Source organism: Arvicanthis niloticus, chromosome 30, assembly GCF_011762505.2.
Source record: "Arvicanthis niloticus isolate mArvNil1 chromosome 30, mArvNil1.pat.X, whole genome shotgun sequence".
NCBI lineage: Eukaryota > Metazoa > Chordata > Mammalia > Rodentia > Muridae > Arvicanthis > Arvicanthis niloticus.
The window spans coordinates 20167538-20190913 of NC_133438.1; the positions used below are offsets into that span (position 1 = coordinate 20167538).

The 23376-nt window shown below is 40.3% G+C and overlaps 1 protein-coding gene across 1 annotated transcript in view; it reads right to left on the minus strand.

Annotated features, from left to right (window-relative positions):
• Arfgef3 (ARFGEF family member 3) overlaps nucleotides 1-23376 on the minus strand; it is a 153685-nt gene that overhangs the window by 109397 nt on the left and 20912 nt on the right. Inside the window, exon 3 of the mRNA XM_076928042.1 lies at nucleotides 651-732. Within this exon, the coding sequence (XP_076784157.1) occupies nucleotides 651-732 (82 nt within the window). The remainder of the gene's footprint in view (nucleotides 1-650; nucleotides 733-23376) is intronic.

The following is a 23376-nucleotide window of genomic DNA, read 5'->3' on the forward strand; positions in this document are numbered from 1 at the left end:
CTATGTGCAGAAAGATGGATACAATGAAGATCATCATATTCATCCAGTCTCAGAAAAACAAGCATATCTTCTCTCATTTGTGGTTAGCAAGTGTCATATAGATAAAATAAAATCATATATAGACCCGTGGCACCAACATAGAAGGGAACTGTCCAGGGAAACAAAGGAGTTCATGGGAGGTGGGAGGCCAGGGGATATGGGGGAGTCTGCTCATAGTATAATATGTAATTATATGAAAATTTAATAAGAGGAATTGATAGAAAAAAAATCATAAAATCTTCTCAATTTACTATTAATCCTGATTACACAAAATCACAGATGTGGAATATATATCTGAACTGATATGAACCTCTAGAGGTCTCTATTTCTTGGTATCCCTAACTTTCAAAACAGTTGGTCTCTATGAAAAAAGTTCATCCCTATGTGGGCTTAGCTGATCCCTACTGACCAACGCTTGACTACATTGACCAAGTAGTCCTGCTGTGTCAGAGAAATTCTGGAGGCTATAAGATCTTGACCCTTCTGTGGCTATTATCTTAATTCAATCTAAGTTTTAGACAGTGGGCATTTACATGCTAATGATTTGCTCTTTCAATGCCAAAGTGGTTTGCCAACTTCTGTCACATGACTGCATCCAGGCAAAGTCATACCTGCATTCCTGCCAAAGCATGTTGGGCCAGCTTCACATTCTTTGATTCCAAAGCCAACTGGAGAGGCAGCAAACATTTTTCCCTGGCAGACAGAGGAACAAGTACATGTGAGCCTGGCAGTCATGCACTGTTATCTTTATGCATAACCCCTCCCACCTCAACCTCCCCCCCCCAAATTGCCATCACCGCTGCCCCAAACCCTCACCCAATGCCTATCACTCCAAACTCACCACCACCACCACCCCAACCCCCATCACCACCATCCCAAACCCACCACCACCACCATACTAACCCCCACTGCCATCATACAAAAAACTAGAACCCATCATGAAATTACACATGGCTTAAAGATCATCAAAGCAATGCAGAAATGACAATATATCAGGAGATTTCCCCCTTAATGTGACTGTAGGAAGAACAGAAACAATTACTTCTTTTAATGGGTCTATAGTATGCTAAGTGCCACACAGAGGGGTCTATGAACACACTTTCCCCTTCTGCAGATTAGTGCATTGCTCATACTCAAGATACCAAGTTTGAGCAGCTATACGTGAAGAGGTCAGCTCAAGAACTTTGGAAAGGTCATGGGACACTTTTCTCTCTGGATGGGAGAGGCTAATTAAGATCCTTGTCAGGGGACACTTGCTCCCCCAGAAGGGAAAGGCTGATTAACATTCCTCAGACTACAGGGGAGGAAGCCCACCTTCAGGTAGGGAAGGCCCAAGAGCACATAGACAAGTTCTGCAGGACATACCAACCCTTGCCACCTACAGACAAGGGAGGTCTTTGCCACCTTATTCCCTAAAGACCAATCAGTTTAAAAAAATCACTGTTCTGCCAATCACATTGTACCTAATGGCTGCGGTCCTAAAAACTGTATAAAAACTGGCCAAACAGGCTGCCTGGGGTCGCTGCCTCCCGTTTGGGTGCAGTATGACCCCACCTCATTGGAACAATAAATTCCTCTTGCTTTTTACTTTGATTCCTGGCTCTGCGTGGTTCACTCAGGTAGTCCCTGGTAAGCTAAGGCTCACCAGAATCTTACAGAGAGAGCAGCATTTACATAAACGTCTATGTCCCACTCCAAATCTTTTTCCTATCTAGGAAGTAACTGCAACACTACTTACATTCCTTATCCACATACATTAAAATTCTCTTAATTTGCTAATTTCTCCCCAAGTCAAAGAATATAATAGTCACTCATAATAGACTTTCTCTATCAAGTTGAGAAAATACATATTCTTACGGCAGAAATATAACTGCACGTCAACAATTTCGGTGAATGAAGTGCTATTTAGACTTCTTAAAGCTTAAAAACAACAATTTTTTTTTTGTGTGTGTGTGTGTTTTCAGCAGAAGCCAGATAGACAAGAGAGCAAGCCACAGGATTAGAGTCCAGAGTTACATTTGTGGAGGAACAAGGGTTACTGCTATAGAATACAATGAAATGAAAAGTTAACTATAACCTTGATTTCTTCCAATCCATCCCACAGCTCTGCAGTCTTCCTGTGGAATCATCCACCAGCTCTCCACTGACTGAGAGTCTCTGATATGTCCTGATAGCAGCTGTGAAGACTGCCAACAATGGGCCAGCAGGAAGAACACCTGGTGCCTAACCCTTTTCACCTCTCTCCTTGCCAACCCAATGACTCAATGGCCAGTTTTACACGATGATCAATGAACAGTCCTGCCAGTTTACAGTCAGCACATCCTTTGGCAGATAAGATGAATTGCTCAAATATGGCACTTCCAGGTGGGTGGTTGTAATGTTGCTGTTGTTCTCAGTATTGTCTGCCCTTCTCAGTGACAAGGCAAAAGCACTGTTGAGCTTACAGAGGAAGAGATGAGGCTTCCAATTCTTCTTCTTTTGTTCCATTACAATCAGTTCATAAGTTTGGAAAAGTGAAAACAGAGGGGGAAGGAGGATTTCAGGATTGATGGTGTAACAGCAGAAGCAACCTTGGACTTTGCTTACAAACCCTGAAACAATCAAATCTCCATCAGGATGAAGTTACTAAGAAAGAGCGAACCTTCATCTCCAATCTGGAGTCAGATCTGACAGTGAGGCACAGCACCAAGAAGCTATCCAGTAAATACAAATCCCTCCCAGGTGAATAGCCTGAAGCAGGAGAAATCTATGAGGTAGTTGCAGGCTGACATTGCACATGCATTACACAGTATAGATCAAGACAAGTGTGAGTGCCAAATCCAAAAACAGCAAGCATTCATTGTAGCAAAATTTTCCCCCGATTAATTTAAATATTAATACAACAAGAAGCCTTTGATTGGGCAGTGGAAGAGGAAGGCAGGCAGAGATTTTAAGAGACAGCAGAGGGAGGACAGCGAGAAGGAAGGAAAATGGAGGAAGAGAAAGATGATCCAGATTCTCTGTTGGGGCAAAGAGTAGCTGTGTACAGCGCAGGATGGTGCCATTTTTAAATATTTCCAGCAACAATTCTTTTGTAAATGTCCCTTGAGAAGCAACATTCTGTTCATACACAACTGAAAAATCACTACCACCCCTCTATCTGCATAATCAACTCCTACAGTCCTTACTCTACCCAGGACTAATTTGAACTAGGTTGCTGACAAACTATAGGAGCGCCAGGCTGTATCATGACTCTAAAGCTCTTTACTTGTTTCTTCTTCATGTTGTTATGAAGGCAGGACAGTAGTGTGAGATTGTTTCAACTAAGGTTTTGCAAGGTTGAAAGGTATCGGTTTCTGTGAAGGCTGTGGGCTATGGAATCATTCAGACATGAACCAAATGCTTACTTTGTTAAGTCTTAGCCAATCTTAAAGCCAATACTGAAATGTAGACAGTGGTTTATACTTGTAATCCCAGAACTTAAGAGATTGAAGCAAGGGTATTGCTCTAAGCTTGAGGCCAGCCTGGTCTACATGGTAAATACCAGGCCAGGTAAAATTTTGTAGTAAGTGAGACTCTATCTAAAATGAACGAATAAAAACCAATCCTAAAGAGTTGAAGTGAGGTGTGCATGGACCATAGAGGAGAGAGTAATGACTTTTCAAAAAACACACAAGTAATATGAGCTATGCATTTCACAAGGCCTCCATTAGAATTGTTCAACTCTGCCAGATATAAAAGCAGCTATTGACAATAAGTAAACCAATAAGCATGACCATGTTCCAATAAACCTGTATTTACAAAACCATCTAAGGGGCCAGATCTGAACAACATGCTGGTCTGCCCAGCCCCGACACAAATTATACCTGAGAACATGGGCTAAGCAGATCTAGCCTTCTCGTGTTTCCAGAGGGTTTTCACAGAACACGGAGCCTTAGAAGGGCATTAACAAAACCAAAGACAGGGTCAACATCTCTATTAGAAAATAAGTGCTTTGGAGAAATATCACTGTAGGCAAAGACGTCACTGGGTACTAAACCAAGCTATCTTATCCACCCATTGAACCAACATTTGGTGCCAATAATGAATGTGCCAGGCACCATATACAGATCTGGGCACAAGCCAACAAAGAACAGGACAAAGCAGGTGCCTTTGTTTATTCTTATTTAGAATGAACCAGAAGAAGAGAATTGTTCTTAGCATGTTCTGTTTCCATATTTGGTTTTATTTATAACCACAACTTTAAAATAAGCCTATACATCATCAGGTCACATTAGAAAATGCTTGGGTTCAGGGAAGTCTTGCAGCCTGCCCAAGTCCACTCAATTCATGTGTATTGGAGATAATTCAAATCTAACTCTATCAAACATCCTAAAACAAATTCTTCCCAACCTCCTTTGTATTAGAAGTGCAGAGCAAATCTATGACAGCTGTTTCTTAACCTTTTTTGGGTCCAAAACGGCATGATACTTCCGGCGGTGGGCTAAGGCTGATTTTACGTTAACACAAGTCAGCTCTCATTTAGGAAGAGGAAACTTCCAATTGAGAAAATGCCTTTAATATATTGACCCTTGGGCAAACCTGTGGAGCATTTTCTTGATTGATGTGGGTCCAGCTCACTATGGGCAGTGTTACCCTAGGGATGCTGTCCTCGGAACTATAAAAAATCAGGCTGAGCAAGCCACAAGGAGAAAGCAAGTAAGCAGCACTCTTTCATGGCCTCTGGATCAGTTCCTGCCTCGAGTTTATACCTGACTTCTTTTGATGATGGATTGTGATAAGGATGTGTAAGTGAAATAAACTCTTTACTCCCCCATGTTGCTTATGTTCTTGGCATTTCACAGTAGTATAATTACTGAGATGGGCTTCCAAATAACAAGATAATTCCCACGACATGTCCCAGGTCAATCTGATCTGAGCTTTCCAGAATGGAGACTCTCTTCTCAGAGGACACTAGGCTGTGTCAGCTGACAGTCAAAATGCACTTGGACACTCAGTTTGGCAAGCCCTGGATTAACAAGAGACCCTGCTTCAGGAGATAAATTGGAGAACTAAGGAAGACCCTCAATGTCAACTTGGGGCATTCACATACACCTGCTCACAAGGGCCTACACACGTGCTTAGTATGCAAACACACATATACACATATCACACATATACATACACATTATTTAAAAATAAACAAGTAACTAAACAAATCTGGCAAAACACGTTCTTCCAGACAAGCTGTATTAGTTACTTCCAGATTGCTGTGATAAAACACCATGACCAAGGCAACTTATAGAAGAAAGAGTTTACTTGGGGCTTAAAGTTCCATAGGGATAAGATTACATCACCACTACTGGGGGAGGAGCAATGGCTGAGGGTTGCCATGCAACTGGAGTTGGAAGCTGAAAGCTGAGGGACCACAAACAGGAAGTACAGTACACTAAGGATGGCAGGAGAGTTTTAGACCTCAAAACCACCCGTAATGACTCACCCCTACCAACAAGGCCATACCTACTAAGCTTCCATGAACACCACCAGTGACTGGGGACCAAATATTCAAATACCTGTGAATATGGGTGACATCTCATTCAAACCACAACAGGAAGGAATGTATTATTTTCCAGGAGACTCATGGGCTCTGCTCTCCTAACAGTTCCACAGGGATACCAAGTCACTGCGCTGAAAGGAAAGGACTTTGCCCAATATAGTAGAAACTCAAGGGTCTGTGCTGAGTCAAAGACTGCTTTGCTAGCTTGGTTGGGCTTAGGATTCTGCTGGATATCGTCTGTCAAGATTCTACATCAATAGCCAGGCACAGGTTCAAGAGGATGTCTGATTGTCCTTACATCTAAGGACCCCCGAGACCCTCTACAGTTCTTTACTAGTCACTGTCTCAGATCCTTCTTCATCTGGAAAGGAATGCATGCAGGAACCAACAGAAGTCATGGGGTACATCTGATTGTCTCCCCTGCCCTGTGATATCAATAACCACCCCAGACCCGCCTTCCTTTTGTAAAGGAAGTCTAATGAGAGTGTGCGACAGGCCTGTTAATTGGGGCTGAGGATGCAATTTATAATGAAGTTGAAACATGGCACACATTCAGTCCCCTTGAACTTTTAGAACACAGATAAATCATCTTCTGATCTTTCTAGATGCTGCCTCATTGGGGAAAAAAGCACAGGAAAGCCAACATTCATTTACATCTATTGGCCACTTTTTATGCACAGGCACATGCTAATTCATTCTTGCATAATTAGCTGAAGGCAACAGGCTCCAGTTTCATGTCCTGACATGCTATTATTCCTTGAAAAATAATCACCAGTATGCTATTCTCAAGCCAAAGACATTATCCTCTGACACAGTGTCTGGAGACATGTCAAGGAGACTAACCCTGTTTCCTCAACTGCTCTGTCATAGATCACAGACCAGTTTAATTGGGCTGGAAGGCAACAGAGGACAAAGACAAATTTAAAAAGAATGGGAGAGAATTACAACTTGAGAATAACTACCTGCTAACATGAGAAGAAATAAGATGTTCTAGTGAGGCCACGTATTTTTCAAGGTTTGAGGTGACTCTTCTTTAATGCTCTGGGTGGGAAGCATCAACAGGGCACTTTACATTATACTTTACATACGTATACTTATACATATATAAGGGTACATTTATAATGTACACTTTTACTCCACAATGCTAGGACTCTGATATGAGCCATATGTTAAGTCACTATATAGTCATATGGTATCTCCTGTTGAAATTGGTAGCTTTTATATACAATATGCAGTTCTATACCACTTTATATTTACCTTGATTACAACACATAAAAATTAATTGCAAAACCCAAATTCACATTTTATTGGATTACAACTTGAAATTATACAAATTGAAAGTATAGATGTACTATGCTTTGAACATGGCTTGTTGCCACCAAAACTCAGGCTGGAGTTTGGTCCCCAGAGCAGCAATGTTGTGAGGTGAGACTGGGTAGGAGGTATCTGGTCACTGAAACAGATCCACCCTAAGGAGACTAATCCTCTCACTTGGGTGTAAGTACTTGCTTTCCTGGAAGCAGATGAGTTGTTTGTCCTGGTTATGTTTTCCCAAGATGGAAGTAGCACAATATTATCACCAAAGGCCAAGAAGATGTCAGACCCATGATTTTGAACCTCCAGAATGGTAAGATCAAACAAATATCTTTTAAAATAAATGGCCCTTCACAAGCATTTTGTCATTTGGAGAAAACAAACAAACAAAACAACAACAACAACAAACTAAGACAAGATTTAATTGGAAAAAAAAAAAAAAAAAAAAAAAAGAAGCTAACTGGGCCAAGACCCCATGACCCCAGGGGAGAACATTCTATTTTTCTTAAGCTAACCAAACACAGTATTAAACTGCTTCGTAAGTTCTAGTGCTTCTCTCAGCCCTCACCAGAGAAGCTTCTTTTCTCAATAGATGGTGGTTAATACAAAGACTCCTGACTGCACCATGTAGAAAGCACAAGAGACTGTGGAGTGCTCAGTTGTAAGTGGGGCTCAAGGGTCATCAAGGAATAGAAGGTAGAGGGGATGTACAAGCAAGAGGTTGGAGAGAAACGTGGTGGTGGAAATAGGGAAGGAATTAACAGGAAAGAGACTTTGCGTAGATTCGATCATAATAGAATATACTCATGTCTGAAATTCCCACACCATTTTTGAAACAAAAATGCAAGTGATCACCATGCTGGCAATGGAGACAGGCATAGCCCAGGTTATCTTTGAGTTCATGAAACAACGTGGGTTTTTATGACATTATGAGAAGTTATAAGCTGTTTGTAAGTGAAAAACGACTCATTCCTTGTATGCTCCCAGAGTGGGAGATATTTAAATCTCCAACCCAAATATGACCGGTCAATGAAAACAACTCAGTAATTATGAATATATTCTGTAAGCCTAGATTGGGCAGATACCCCTACATTACTCTGTTCCCCAGCTATGAGACCCTTATAACTTGAGGGTTTTCCAGACCTTCTGTCTGTCCTTCTACCTCCTGCTTCCCAGTTGTCCTCCCCCTGCTCTCTTCCACCAACCTTTATTTCTCCACCTCCCCCTCCTCTGCCCAATCACTGGCTCCAGCCTTTATTTTACAAATTAAGATGGGCAGAAGGTTCACTAGAAATCACCTGTGTAATGACTCACACCTCCTCTGCAGCCCTTCAGAGGAAAGGGGAATTAGTATCAAAATACAAGGCCCGGGTTGTCCACAGCATGCTCCTACTGAGTTTAAGACACAGTCACCACCATTCCCAGGAGCTAATTTGATAATAATCTTCCCTAATTTGAGTAGAGGGTTTTCAGCCTCCTGTTGTGAGACTCATGATGCTGTCTTCATGCTTATAAATGAAGATGCTTTAAGCAGTTTGTACCAACACCGTTGAATTTCCGTTGGTGAAGCTTTTGCCTGAGTCAGTTCCACAGAGCCACTTGGAACTAAATTGGTTTCTTAACTTAGGTTCTCTGCAGTACAATTAAAACATTTCCATTTTATTTCTATTCTCATTTATATTTTATTGAAATTGTTTCTGTCAGTGTTGTTCCTTTTCCTTTATATTAAAAACAAAGACTAGATTCACCTGTCAGAAGCTCTTAGGCCTTAGGAATAGAGCTTGGCTCAACATGAAACCCATTTTCTTCCACAGGCTTGCAAGATTATTTAGCAAGCCTATCGCAGTTACTAAATTGAGCATATGAAATTGTCATTTATCCTAAGTCAAAAAAGGTTGAATGTTGGCAACTTCAGACGATTCAGTCTAGTAGAGAAATCCTAAATAACACGGTAATGCTCATATTTTACCTCAGTATTTGAGGTTGAATTATCTATCATTTTCTTATAAAATCCTTATGTGTTCATAAAAAGATCCAAGAGTATAAGAATATCTAGCACTAGAAATGGATTCAGCTTCTGCTTAAGAAAGAGCTTACTTAGTCCAGGCTGACGACGGGCATTTCCACGGGGAGATGGTTTCTTTTCTTTTTATAAACACTTCCTGTATCAAACTTTATTTATTAACTATAGCAGATACTTTCATACTTGGAAGAGAATGTTTCCTACTGCCATCAGACCTGGCTTCTTGTAAAATGTCCCTATAACACTTCTTTCCTTTGCTCAGCTCAAAAAGGTATAAGCAAACTGACTTTCACACACACAGGGTATAAAGACATTTCTTTCTGGAATTTACAAAGTCTACGTGTTCTATATGGCTGCTGTCCTAAGGGTTAGTAGGGATTTATGGTTTCAGAGGGTGATTCTTTGACCAGCATTGTGGAGCCCAGAATCAGGCAGGCATGGCACTCACCAGAGTAGTAGTTGAAAGTTTATAATCAAATCCACAAACTGGGAATGCTGTGGGCTTTTGAAGCCTCTAAGTGCAATCCCTAGTGACACACCTCCACCAAGCCCTCATAACCCTTCCCAAACAGTTCCACTGACCAGAACCAAGCATTACAATATATGGGGCTTTCAATGTCTATTCTCACTCAAAACAGCACAGCATATGATAAAGCAAGCTTGTGAATCATCTACAATTTTTTCAGTACTAGATTTTTTTTTCCCTTTTGTGTTGAACTTTGAAAATATCTTCAAACAAAATAGAAATCAATATAAATACAATAATATTTTGCTATTATTAATATTTTGCTATTTTAGCAATTATTATTAATTAATTACTAATTAATTAATATATTGCTATTAAAGAACAATAGATTTGTCTCTTTTATTCTAAAATTCTATTCTTTCAATATTTGAAAAGCATGAACTATGTGTGAAAAAGATAATTGATAAAGAAGAGTCAATTTTTAATAATTTTGGAAGAAAATGATAAACTACAGCTTGGTGTTTTCACTTGGAATCTAGCATTATCAATATTACTATCTCTATCACAAGATACAAATTCTATATAATCAAATAGAGAAACTATTTTTTATATCTGGGGGACAACAGCTGACATGATGTCTATTTTATTTTTAAGGATGATTGTTCTATAATCTATTTTTGACAAATATTGAGCATTAGTGTAACACTAGGTTCTGATTTGGCACTGAGCAAAGAACAAAAGGAGAGTAGGCGCTGTTCCTTTTTAAGAATAAGAGTGGGCACACCTTCCAAACACTGCTGAAGGTAAACAGCAGAAAAGTGTTAGCAAGACCATTTAAGGGACGCCTGTGTAAATAATACATGCACTAAGAAAGCCACAGCCAGTGGCTGTCTCAGATCAGGGAACACAGCCCAAGCACTGGCCATACACTGGTCTTTTTATTTGGGCCAGACATTTGCCACTTTCAATCAAAGGGTATTTGAGACAAGTGGGAATGATGGCTGTGACAGTTATTAAAAATCTTTCATGTCCCAGGTACATTACATGGCTTAGTATGCCATTTCAGGACTCCCATGACCAAATGAACAAGGACAAATATTGCTCCCAGTTGATACTGAAGGAATCAAGAAGAAAGAAAATCTGCAACTGGCCATGAGGTAGTACTTGCTTCTGGCCAGGCTGCAGTTATCATGCTTAGGTTTTTGTTGTTTTTGCTGTTCTTTTTTTCTGCTAATCTCAGCGAGTCCTAGATTAAACAGTTCACACAGAGCAGAGCCAGCAGGTGAAAGATCCTTTGTGAAAAAAAATGTCCATGAACAAGCCAGATAGCTCTACAGGTAATAACATTTGCCACCAGGCATGCCAACCTGAGTGTGATCCCCAGAAACCACATGATAGAAAAAAAGATCAGGTTACCTCAAGTTTTCCTCTGACTTACACACACACACACACACACACACACACACACACACACACACACACACCGTAATTTAAAAAATTAAAGATATTCCCTTTTTTCCATTCATTGGCAGCCCATCCTTGCATTTCCTGCCATCAACTCCCACACCTTTTGATTTATACATTTTTCGCTGTGAGGTGCTGTAAACCCTTCCTCTCCTCCATCAACACACTAAACAATTCACTGTGGAGACACTTTCTATGGCACTGTGGAAAAGTTCTGGCCTTTGTGATCTTCATAAGGATTAACATGTCAGTATTTATCAAGAATTCAAGGATATTAACTTTCTTTGGTCAACGACTTTCTTCTTTGGAACCTTTTAAAGAAAACAATCATGGAGGTAGCTAGAGACTTTTACCACAAGATCATTTTGCAATATAAATATGGTTAAATCATGGCAAGTCCATAGAAGGACATAGTGGGCAAAAATAAGGCATTCTGCAGTTATTAACAAAGGAAAGTGCCTGGACTTAAAAACAAATCACATGTGTGTATAGAGTAGAAGAGGCAGGATGAAAGACTGAGTGAAAGTTTCAACATCTCCAAGATGTATTTCTGTCTACTGGAGACTGGAATGACTCTGGTTTTATTATTCACGTTTTTAGTTTATTTTTGAGACAGGTAACTCCTACTGGCCTCCAATGTTGGGGGATGATTTTATACCCTGTGTATTTCAGATGCTGGTTTCTGTGCCCAGAAATCTGGTTATAGTCTGGAACATTGACGTTGTCTTGATTACTGGAGCATATCCTGTCTCAGTGATGTGTAAAGATGGGTTTCCTTCACTTCAGATTAGTTAATCAAGTGATGATCAGCCAATAGCTGGGCAGGAGAGGAGAATAGGACACAACCTCTGATCCCAGTAGGGGAGGGGTTTTCCAAATGCACATGCATACACAGACACACACACACAGACATACACACAGACACACACACAGACATACACACACACACACACACACACACACACACACACACACCATAGATCAAAGTGAGCCAGGGCAAGACTCGGATGGCAAGTAATGAGGTATGTGTCTAGGAAGTAGTCTAGGCCAACAAAGCTAGGTTAGAATAGCTCAGAACCTGAACAGCTTAGTGCTTGCAGCATATTAAAAAAATATAAGTAAGGTCTCTGTGCCAATTAGTTGGGAATTAGGGGGTATAGAAAACCCTCCAAAATTATATTTACACTATAATTTTTATCTTCCTAGCTTAGGCTCTCAATAGTTGAGATGACAAGCATGGACCACCATGCCCCTCTGTTTGTACAGCTTAAAGATTTCAAGAATTAAATATGGCCATCTTTTGAAAACTATGGGGAAATGTTCCAAGATGTTTAAATCTCTTATATAAAATGGCACAATATCTGTATATGACCTATGTGTATCACCTGTGTAGTTAAATCATCTATAGATAACTTATAATATCTAATACTTCGTGACCATATAGTTAATGGTTGCTAAAATGTGTTATTTGGAGAATAATGGCAGGAGAAAATATCTGTACGGGTTTCTTCGTAGTTGCAATTAAAAAAAGAAATCATACTTTCAATCCTAGCTTGGCTGCATTCCCAGATGCAGAACTCATAGATCTGGAAGGCTACTTTCTGCTTTAGAATAGAGACTAGTGGCATTCATTAGCCCTTCCCTGCACTGCAAACACTCTAACCACCTTCCTTTCCTTGGATTTTCCTGGACCTCTGAATACCACACCCATTTCTAGCATGGCTGTCCTCCTGTACTTCTGCTGTGCTCATGTCATCTCTCCTGTCTTCTCACTCCATCAAAAGCTGTGCTTTAGCCTTGGACCAACTTCCTCTTTCTCTTCTCTTAAAACAAACTCCCATCATTTTTCAAAGGCTTACTGAATTTTGTCTTTCTCTTGAATGCCTTCTTGACTCAAACTAGGACTGCCTTGTGAACCCAACACTCACTTGTTAGTCCTATTTCTAATGTAAATTGGGTATATTTAGTGTAATCACCTTCTAGAATGCATCTCCCTACAAACAAGCATGCAGACTTCACATGAAAATGCTAACAGTATGAAACATGGCTACTGAAATCGTTCTGCCCTCCCTAGTTCATGGCAGCATACACATTTTGTTAGTTAATGACTTTTTTTTTTTCATGATTTAACACGCCAGCTGGCAATAAAGTGTCAGGGCTCTGCTAGAATTTCAGCAGGAGCGCAGCATCCCTCTGCCATGAAGTAGCAAGCTGAAGAAGCAACGTACAGGAAAGACTTCTAGCCTCAATAAGCAATTCTTAGTGAAGAAGAGAAAACATTAACAATAGTGTTTTTTATATGCTGATAACATTGCTTAAATATGTAGCCACTTTTTGAAAATAGCAGCTCCGTGTCATTAATGTGTTTCAAAGAAGTCTATGCAACCAAGGACAGGCCTGTTCTGCCCAAAAGCAGAACAAAACAAATCACCGTGGAGAAACATTGATTTTAGGTCCTATCAATGACATACTAGCCTGTCAAAACTCACAATAAGACATATACACAATTAACAGAATTTTTACAAAGTAAATATGCTGACAGCAGAATGGTAGGCTACATGTGAAGCAAGACTTCTGTCAAACAGAAATTTCTAGTACCTGCGGGAAGAGTTCATGCTTAATATGTCCTAGGCCTCTTCAAGAAAATTCATAAAACAGGAAGTCAGCCGTGTGGTACAGCCCTGTAATGCTGACTACTGGGTAGCTGCAGGCAGGTAGAGTGCAACTTCAAAGCCTGCCAGGTCTACAAAGTGAGTTCAAGATCAGTCTGGGAAACTTGGAAAAGACTTTGTCTCAAAATGAGTTGAGGGTAAGGCTGGAGCTTAGTGGCAGACACCTGCCTAGAATGTGCAAGACACTGAATTCCATCCTAGTTCTAGTTAAGGGAGGCAGAGACCGGTGACTGGGAAAATGGCTTAGTTGGTAAGGTACTTGTGGAAACATCTGATTTCCAGACCACCATTGCCCCTGTAAAAAGCCAGGTGCAGTGATGTATGCTTGTATTCTCAGCACTGGGGAGGCCGACAGGCAGGTCTCTGGAGTTTGCTGACCAGGAAGTCTAAACTATTGGTGTGTTCCAGGTTCAGTGAGAGCTACAATCTCAAATGATAAGGTGGAAAAGTGATTGAGTTCAACACATACTATCAACTTCTGGCATATCCACACATACACATACTTACACACACACACACACAGGCATATAACAATCACAGTAAAGACTTAAAAAAGAAACTCCAGGAGACAGTTGCAGTTATAATATCAAAGTGTCTCATAAAACAAGTCTATTACTAGATCATCATAATTGCATTAAGATTGGTATTCCTAAACAACTAATAATCTAGATGCAAGACGTAAGATTTTTTAGCAACACAGACAACTTCTTTAATAAACACTGATTTAGTCTACTATGTACCTACGCAGTACATAAAATATTAGGTATATAACATTAAACCCCCAGACTAGGGAGGTGACAGACTACTGATACCATGCAAACACATGGTCAAGGCAGACCTGTATTTTATAGTCACTAAAATGGAACAGATCCTGGAAAAAAATGCAAGCATTTTTACAGATGTGGTGACATATATTTGGTCTTGAAATGAAGGGGACAAAATGAGCCTTGGTCAGCCACAGAAAGAAGAGAAGAAAGACACAGGTACTGAGTAGGTTCATGCAGAAGTTAATGTCCTACTGTGACCAGGTGGGGAGTTGGTGAGAACAAGACTTTGACAAGGTGAATGTGAGCCAGGGTTTCTAGGTCTTACACACCATGCAGGAGAGACTGGCTATGTGCCAGCTGAAAATGAGGAGCTAATGGGAGATCTTCAATCAAGGGAATAATGTGATTTCAGACATCATCTACAAAACAGACACACGCAGAACATGATGGGGGGAAATGGGAATAAAAAGGTCACATTCAGGCTCCCACCTATCCCAGTCCTTACTTTCTTCATCTAAAATATGAAACCCAGGCCTGGAGAGATAAGTTAGTAAAGCACTGTGCAGGCATGAGGACCTAGATTCAGGTCTTCACTATCCATGGGGTACACTGTCATAAATCTGAAACGTCAGTGCCTGAGACAAGAAGGCACAGACAGGATGATCCCCAGATCACTGGCCAGTTAGCCTAGCCAAGTTGACAAGCCTTAGGTTCCATGAGACATCTGCTCTCATAAAACAAGATGGAGAAGCAGCAAGGAAGACATCACCATGTTGACCTGTGGCCTCCATATATGCACTCTCTCACACTTTTCTTTCTCTTCCTGTTTCTTTCTCTCTAACCCACACACATATACACGTACCCATCCCAGGACTCACATACATACCCATGCAAATGCTTAGCATACACAAAATAAAAAGTATGTAATGATGGACACCATGCAGGAGGAACTGCAATGGGCAAGTGAGCTTCTTGAGAGAAAGCCCCTCGACTGGGCAATTTTCCCATAGATCAATATGAAGATGAACATTTATAAAATAATATTGCTTAGATGAATTAATCATTTTATAGAATTCCTGATTTGATTCAAATAGTTTTAGGGAGTTGGGGTAATTGATTAAAAAGTTTAAGGAGATGGTTAAATTATAATAAAGTTAGAATTAAGAATAAAATGGGGCCCATCCCTTGTAGTAAGGACCGCGTAAGTCAGAGAAGGAGCACAGTGAACATTCATGTATTTCAAGCATATAATTAATTTTATATGGAAGAGAAAGATAGGCTTGGGAAAAGTTGGTGATTAAAGAAAACATCCATTCTAGGTTTGGTCTGCATTCCTGGATCTTGTCATCTAGGGATGTGGTCAAAGGTTTCAGTGTGCACCATGAAAAGTTATGAACAAAAAGTAAATAATTCTATTGTGACTATAAGAATAAAGAGTAGATGATTAACCAGCTTAGCTGAGCAAGATTTTGGAAATAAGATGTAAGCTAGATAATGATCTGTTTCTTGGTAAATACAAATTATCAATATCAAAGCATAGAAAAAAACTTGCTACCATAGACTGGCTTGGTTCAACTTTGTTAATTAATGATAGAAGAATTATTGCTTTGGGGTTACATTAAATTTGTGGAGAGAAAGATAGATGGGAAATGTTTAGCTAGGTATGAATTTCAAAAGAAGAATACATAATCAATAATCCTGTTGTAATTTCCTCTTGCGTAAGGATTTTAATCCATTTTGAAGAATATGCTTTTAGAGAATATGTAATTTGTGTCTCTGAAGTAATCTTTTTTTATATAGAGAACTTTGTCTTAAGGTATGAAAAGGCTAAGAGAAAATACAAAGTTGGTTGGAGCCAGTTTGTTGAAACTTGCTCCATCCACCAAATATATGTATGTAGCATGTAAAGCGGTTGGAGCCACTCCATCACTAGTTAAACAGTGTGCTAGTCAGATTTTGCTCCATCTACTCACTGTGTGAGTGTGTGAGTGTGTGTGTGTGTGTGTGTGTGTGTGTGTGTGTGTGTGTGTATGATTTTTCATGTTACTTTTCTATAGTCACTGGCTGCCATTGGCAGCACCCTCCCCCCCACCGCCTTGGCAGCACCCTCCTCCCCCCTTGGCAGAATCCTCCTCCTCCCTCATTGGCACACCCTCATCCCACATTGGCTGCTATTAGTACCAGTCTGTCCCTAATCACTGACTCCACACTCAGCTCTCCTCAGTTTACCCTATGGTGTTGAAGATAGCCTTTGGTAATGTAACTAATATTACTTGCCTAGACAAGTGTTATAATAGTTAAACAGTGTGCTAGTCTGATTCTTAACTGACTGCCCACGGCTATCCTAATGCCTACAATGCTCCTCAAATCCCCTGGTTCGGCCTTTTATCTTTGTACTATTTGATCCTTCCCTCGTGAGGTCTCACGGATACAGATACAAACATCCAGTACTCAAACCCCACAAATAGCAGCTCACGCACAGCTCTTGCACCCAGGAACACAAACACATGTGGTACACTACATGCCCTCTGAAAGACAGCTAGATCAGAAGCTCAAATGTGATTTCTAGAAGAAGCATACGTAGTCTGAGCAGGAAATTCTGAGGCCTTGGGTATTGAAAATACAAAAGGAAGACTTGGGGAAACATCTGCTTAGATCTGAAAAAGGCAAGAATGGAATCATGATCATGTAACCTCAGGGCAGGCCCCATGACACTCACCTATTAGAACAGTAATGACAATACTAACACAATGAATACACCCTATTCATGGTGATCACGTAAAAGCATGAGGAAGGATCCCGCTCTGCTATATGGGCCCACAATGAACGTATGTTATGTTCAATACTTGCTTAAGAAATGGAGGGAGGAAATGGGACCCACAGATGGCATAAAGGGACAGAGTGGATCTCCTGTAGCACAGTTCGGAGGAGCACATGGGAAGTATAGGGCTGACATCATGGCAAACTGAGTTCAAGGGGTTTGTTTTTTTGAGGGGAGCATCTGACTGTTGATAGTGTGGAACTCAGGAGAATCTTAGAATTACCTATCTAGAAGTGGTAGCTGAAGTTTTAGATGAAATGTCTAAGAAAAAAGAACAAGGTATAGAATAAAAGGAAAGGATGGGGTTCTGAGAAAATTTCTTCAGAAAGCGAGTGAACAAAAAAAAAAAAAAAAAAAAAAAAAAAAAAAAAAAAAAAAAAAAACCAGGGTATCAATAAGGAAGTCAAACGGAATCTGATAATCAGGAAGATACCAGGAAAGCTGTCCTTCTAACCCATGCCTACTTAGTGCTAGTACCCAGTCTCTGAGTACCCACTGGTACAGACAGTAGAATTGGCATACCTACCTCTTAACTATAGTACTTACAGAACTAGGCAGATTGATAGATAATTATTTCCGTTATCAATTAGCCAACAGGCTCCAGGTAAGTTAATAACATAATCTAACTATGTACTATAAAACACGGGGCTCTGACAGAAGCATGAGTATACTGTCAAAAGTTGGAAAACCAGTAATACCTGGGTCTTTGCTCTAGTGGCCAAGGCGTGGAAAGGAAAGAAGTAACATACCTATGTGTCAGAGGCAGTCTCTTAGAGTCACGTCATTCACTCCTCACCAGAGCTTGAACAAGAACATTATCAGGTCAATGTCATAGATAAACACATGGCTCACGTATCCATGGGAAAAGTTATTAAGCAGAAAAGTCCAGATCAGAATGTAAGGACCATATAGCAAATGGGTCTCATCCTTTGCATAGCAACAGATTCAAGGAATATATTCATATTCCCTTGAATACATGCTAACCTGGGAGGCAAAGGCATCTACAATACAAAAACAAACACAGGTGGCGCGCCTAGGAGTTGACCAATATAATGAACATACATATTCTGTTAAATTAGTCTATCCTATCCGCAGAGCAGTATACTCTGACAGCCAATACAATAGTCTCCAATTGGAGATGGGGGCAATCTAGAATTGCTTTCATCTCTATAACACACTCCCATGTAAGATGAGCAGGCACACGAGGCCAGAAAATAGAATAGTCTATATCTGTCACTCTTTCATTGACTTTTATCTACAACTATGAACGTATCAGCACGGAGACATTAAATTTAGCCTCAGATATAAAAGCTAAGTGTCAAGATAGTTTGAACACGTGGAAAGCTGATATGATCAGGGGTTTCCCAATGGAGAACTTAGTGAGAGGACTGAAGGAGCAGAAAGGGTTAGTGACTCCAGGTGGAAAGCAACAATACCAAACAACCAGAGCACCCCAGGGTCTAAACCACCAGCCTGGGAACACATAGGGAGGGACCCAAGACTCCAGAGGTATATGTAGGGGAGGATGGCCTTGTCAGACATAGGTGGGAGAGGAGTTTCTTGGTCCCATTAAAAAAAAAATGAACACACAGTGGGGGGGGGATGTGAGGGCAGGGAGGGGATAGTGATGGGGGGGGTAGGTGCGTTCACTGCCTCAGAAGCATGAGGAGGGGGATGGGATAGGTTTCTGGGTGGTGGGAGGAAGTAGGCTAAGGGGATAAAATCTGAAATGTAAATACTACAACCAATTTTAACAAGCAGAAAAAAAAGTCTTCAGAACCAACATCTTTAAAAAAAAATGTCAGCCCCCTGGGGGTGGGAAATTTTTTTTTTCTTGATACTAAAACTTGTTCTGAGAATTGTATATTGCAGAATACACAGCCTTGGTGTATCTACTCATCAAGCATACTGAGCAGACCTGCCCAAACCTCTGATGTCCTGGAATTCCATCTGGATTCAGTGAAGACACAGCATCAGAGGCTTATCAACTTATTCTTCCCCCCACCCCTCTTCTAAAATCTCAATGCCCTTAATCAGCTTGAAGAAGTTAAAGAAGAGTCAGCGCCAATATTCCCTGAGCTTGGGGACTAATGTGGTTAATAATGGTCTGTCTTTCTAGGGACAAGTAGTGGTTTTGTTGGAACAGGGGGGATCAGCTAGGACTTATTGCATAGCCATAACCAATTGGTAGAAATCTGTATAATTAATATCAAGATGAAGTTATAATTTCTTAAATGGTACAAAATTTACTTTGATCTCAAATTTAAGGTTTTCATTGGTACAAGCCTCTTATTAATATAAAAATGAGATGAATATTAATACGCTCATGGGCATTGTGCCTGTATAACACATTTAGGAATACAATGCCTAGACCTAGCCCTTTTTTAACTTTTTTTAACTGATTTGGGACGGTTAACCTATGAGTTAAGGGACTATAGCAAATTCATATTTTTGAGTTTATTGTTAGGGTGCTTTCCATATTTTATTTAGAAATAGCTGAGAGGAGTGAACAGACAACAGTCCAGGTTACCTTACATGGATAGTTGGTTTTCAAAACATCAGAAGTCCATAGAACTGACGCTACAAATATTTATATATTAATGTTCATATTGATTAGAGACCTGTCTGCTCCTGACAGCTTCCTGTCGTGGATTCTAAGAAGAAGAAATTGAGCATCCTTGGAGTTATGCCAGTTGTGTGGTAACAGCCACTAGGCAAGAATTGCCTCTCTCCATCTACAGACAAATTACTGTCCAGAAAAGGACACACATGCAGAATAGTCGACTGATTATATCTGCCTAGACAGAGTAGTCAGCCCTTAATAATCCTGCATCACCAAGGTCTGTCAGATGATTCTGGGCCAGAAGGCTGAAGATTTGATGCTCCAACGTTCGGTAGTATAGGGGCTTTTCAGGTGTTCAGAGGTCTCTATAAATTGGCTAAGTTTTAGAAGCTATGCTTTGTGCTTCCCACAAGTATAGTTAACTCAGTCATTCTGAATTTCTGAAGGGGTTGAAAACTTATAGCTATTTACCGTAAGAGAAAAGATTTGAGTGGATGGTCGTCAGCTGACATTCATCCTAAAGCCAGGTTCAGAACTAAATGTTTTAGTTAGGATAGATGACAGAGGTGCTGGTTAGTCAACAAAAGGATGGACGGGGTATTAGGACTATCTTGTACCTCACTGGTACAAATTGGCATAATTGTGCTCTAATTGTATTTTGAGAGAAAAGTTTCATTTTAACAGGAAGGGTGATGTGTAGGAGGAGCTAAGGTAGGAGGAGTACTGAGAGGAAGAAAAGGAGTAAGAAGAGGAGGAGGAGAAGCTAGGTGATGAAAGAGAGAAAGAGGGGGGAGATAGGGAGGCAGATATTCATGTATCTCCACCTGTTAAAGATAGTTGTTATATCTAGGTTGGTCAGTGTGTTACACCTCTGATTGAACAATTCCAAACTTATAACGCTTATGATTAACATTATTTTAAAAAAAATGTATAAATGCAAAAAGGAAAAGGGGGCATGGGATAGGGGTTTTCTAAGGGGGGGGAAGAGGATGGCATCTGAAGTGTAAATAAAATATCTAAAAAAAAAAAAAAAAGAACACGTGGAAAGGCCAAGAATACTACCTCAAGTTTTAGCTCTAAAGTCAAGAGGAATTGTACCATTCATGGCTAGCAACCATTTGTCAAACATAGGCTTAGCACGGTAAAACTGTCCTCTCAATGTATTCACTCGTCTATCTTCACAAGTGCTGCTCTCCTGAATGTTTCTGCTCATACTCACTGCATCCCTAGGGATCCTCCTGAAAATTGCCTGTTTATATATGCATATATATGTGTGTGTACATCACTTATATATGCATTCTGTTAATTAACTTAAAGTCAACATAGACCAAACAGATCTTTTAACATTGTGAAGTTATGGCTACTGTCCTCTATTAAAAGTTCTGATTTCTTTTTTCAGACATTGAAACTCGGCCAATGATTAGAGAGGTAAATCCCACCAAATAATTTATTTTGTCAAGAAACATCAGAGACCAATGATGTAAAACTTTATTTTTCCATAAACTGTCACTTTATACAAAAATATGTTTGGGGATTCCAAATCTTGGCTATCTCTGTAGATTCTGTATAGTAAGCACATTTAAAAGATAGGTGTTCGGGAGGACCCAAAGGGTTGGCTTAGCTCCTTATTAGCCGCCTGGTTTAAACATACCACACACTATACTTCCATCTTTTAGCCTGTAAAGTCAGCTGAAGACGTGCCAGAAACAGCTGACTCAGGCCCAGAAATATTTGATTTCAAGACAAGAAGTTCTCAATAGAAATTCAGTGTTAAAAGTTGGATATTTTTGCCTTAGACACAATCACCCCAAAGGCACTGTTTTATCAGCGAAATGTTGTTTTTTCACACTCACAATGGTACCCAATATTATATGACTACAGGACTTTGTCTGCATTAGACATCTGTTTGAAGAAAAACAAATAGATCCAATAATCTGTGTTTGTGTATGACTGTATAAGTATGTATGAGTTCATGTGTATACATATGCAGGTCTCATTCCTTACCCTGATGGTGATGAACATAAACACGGTTATAATGACTTTAGAAAACAATCACGTTCAAGTGCATGGGGCATTCACTCATTGCTACTCCTCCTAACAAATGGGTAGTGTTAGCCTCCCCAGGGACACAGAAGGACCCAGTATCATGATTAGCATAGAATTACTAGGTTGTCCCTGGAAAACCAGAGATTTCTTCTGCTGAGTAGCTAAGCAGCTTGCACATCCACCTAGAGGCCAGGAGTTTCAAGTAAGGAGTCCCCTGGTTGTGTTTAAAATGGAAGGTCTAAGGAGAGCCAGAACACTCTGGAAAGTGGAGGAGGTCTGTTAAGAAGGACGTCAGTCCAACTCTAGGAGATCCATGATGTTGTCCTGGCCGAAAACCACAGGATACAACCGTGTTGTCTGACTTGGCTCTTTACTGAATTTCTATAGTGAGCACTGAGATATGAAAGAACTTTAGAAGCAAACTTGAGGTACACGCAGGAAATGGGAACCCATGGAAATGAGACATCATTGAGCTACTGGTCCTGGTTCACACCCTTGAATTACTTAGGATTCTTAGTTCACAGTTCAGGTTACCTTACTTGTGCAATGGGGACGATTTCCTTTGCTTTCAGAAATTTGATTAGCAGGCCATCATGACTCAGTGGCGCAACCTTAGTGAGTTGCGTCTAACACTGGCCTACGGCTTCCCAACAGTCCTACATGTCCAGCATCTCTGCATCTCTGGAACTACTTCTTCCTTCTTGACAGAACTAGGCCTGTTTGTCTGGGACTGTCATTCTGCCTTTTGTCTTCCCATCTACTTTCTGACTCAGATATAGTGATGTTACCTGGAACATCACTAGCTGTTTGTGCTATAAAGAAGGAAATACAATGATAAGCCAAGGGGTTGGGACACTACCAGTGCTGCGAGACTACCTGTAGTCTGCCAGTCGTGTGGTGTGAGTTAAGTAAGTACCATTTTATTGGAATACTGTTACCTAGGCTTCCTATTATACAGTGGAATGGATTTGCAACTTAAATACTTCAACCAGCATTTTCGAACATAAGCGAACACTTTCGTGGCCACACAGAATGCAACGACAGTCACACTTGTGCCTGAAATGATACTGTGTTTTAGTTGCCAGATCTCAAGCTGATGATTTTTTTCTACTCAAGCTTTAAAGTTCTCATTAAAACTCAGATACGAGTAATCATTGTACCCATTGTGAAGCTGAACAGTACAACATGTGATGTTACTGGCAGAAGTCTCAATAAAGAGTAACACATTGTAACTGGCAGCTTTCAGTATTATGGGTTGTATTGTATTAGAGACTGTGACCATCAAGAGGTGAATATTGGATTTAAGTGGGAGAGAACAGAAGTCAATAGGTTATTCAAGTAAATCGGACAAGTCTGTTTCATATGGATGCATACATATGTGCATTTAGCCACATGGCTGGGGAGGGAGGGAGAAGAGAGACTGTTATTATGCTACATCTAAGACTCATACCTCATATATGCCAGAGATGGCTCAGTGCTCCTCCCTGTTTGAGCAGAAATGTCAAACATTTACTCTAGAACCAATTCCTTACCCTATAGAGGAAATTAAAAAAGTAACTGGGAGCAGGCCATCAAGATAATTTCATTCATCCAGAAGTGTCCAACATTCTAGTTCCTGGGACACCCTGGATGAATAATGTCTTGGGTCATACATTAAAGCAACAAGTGTGCATCCTGCAGCTGTGG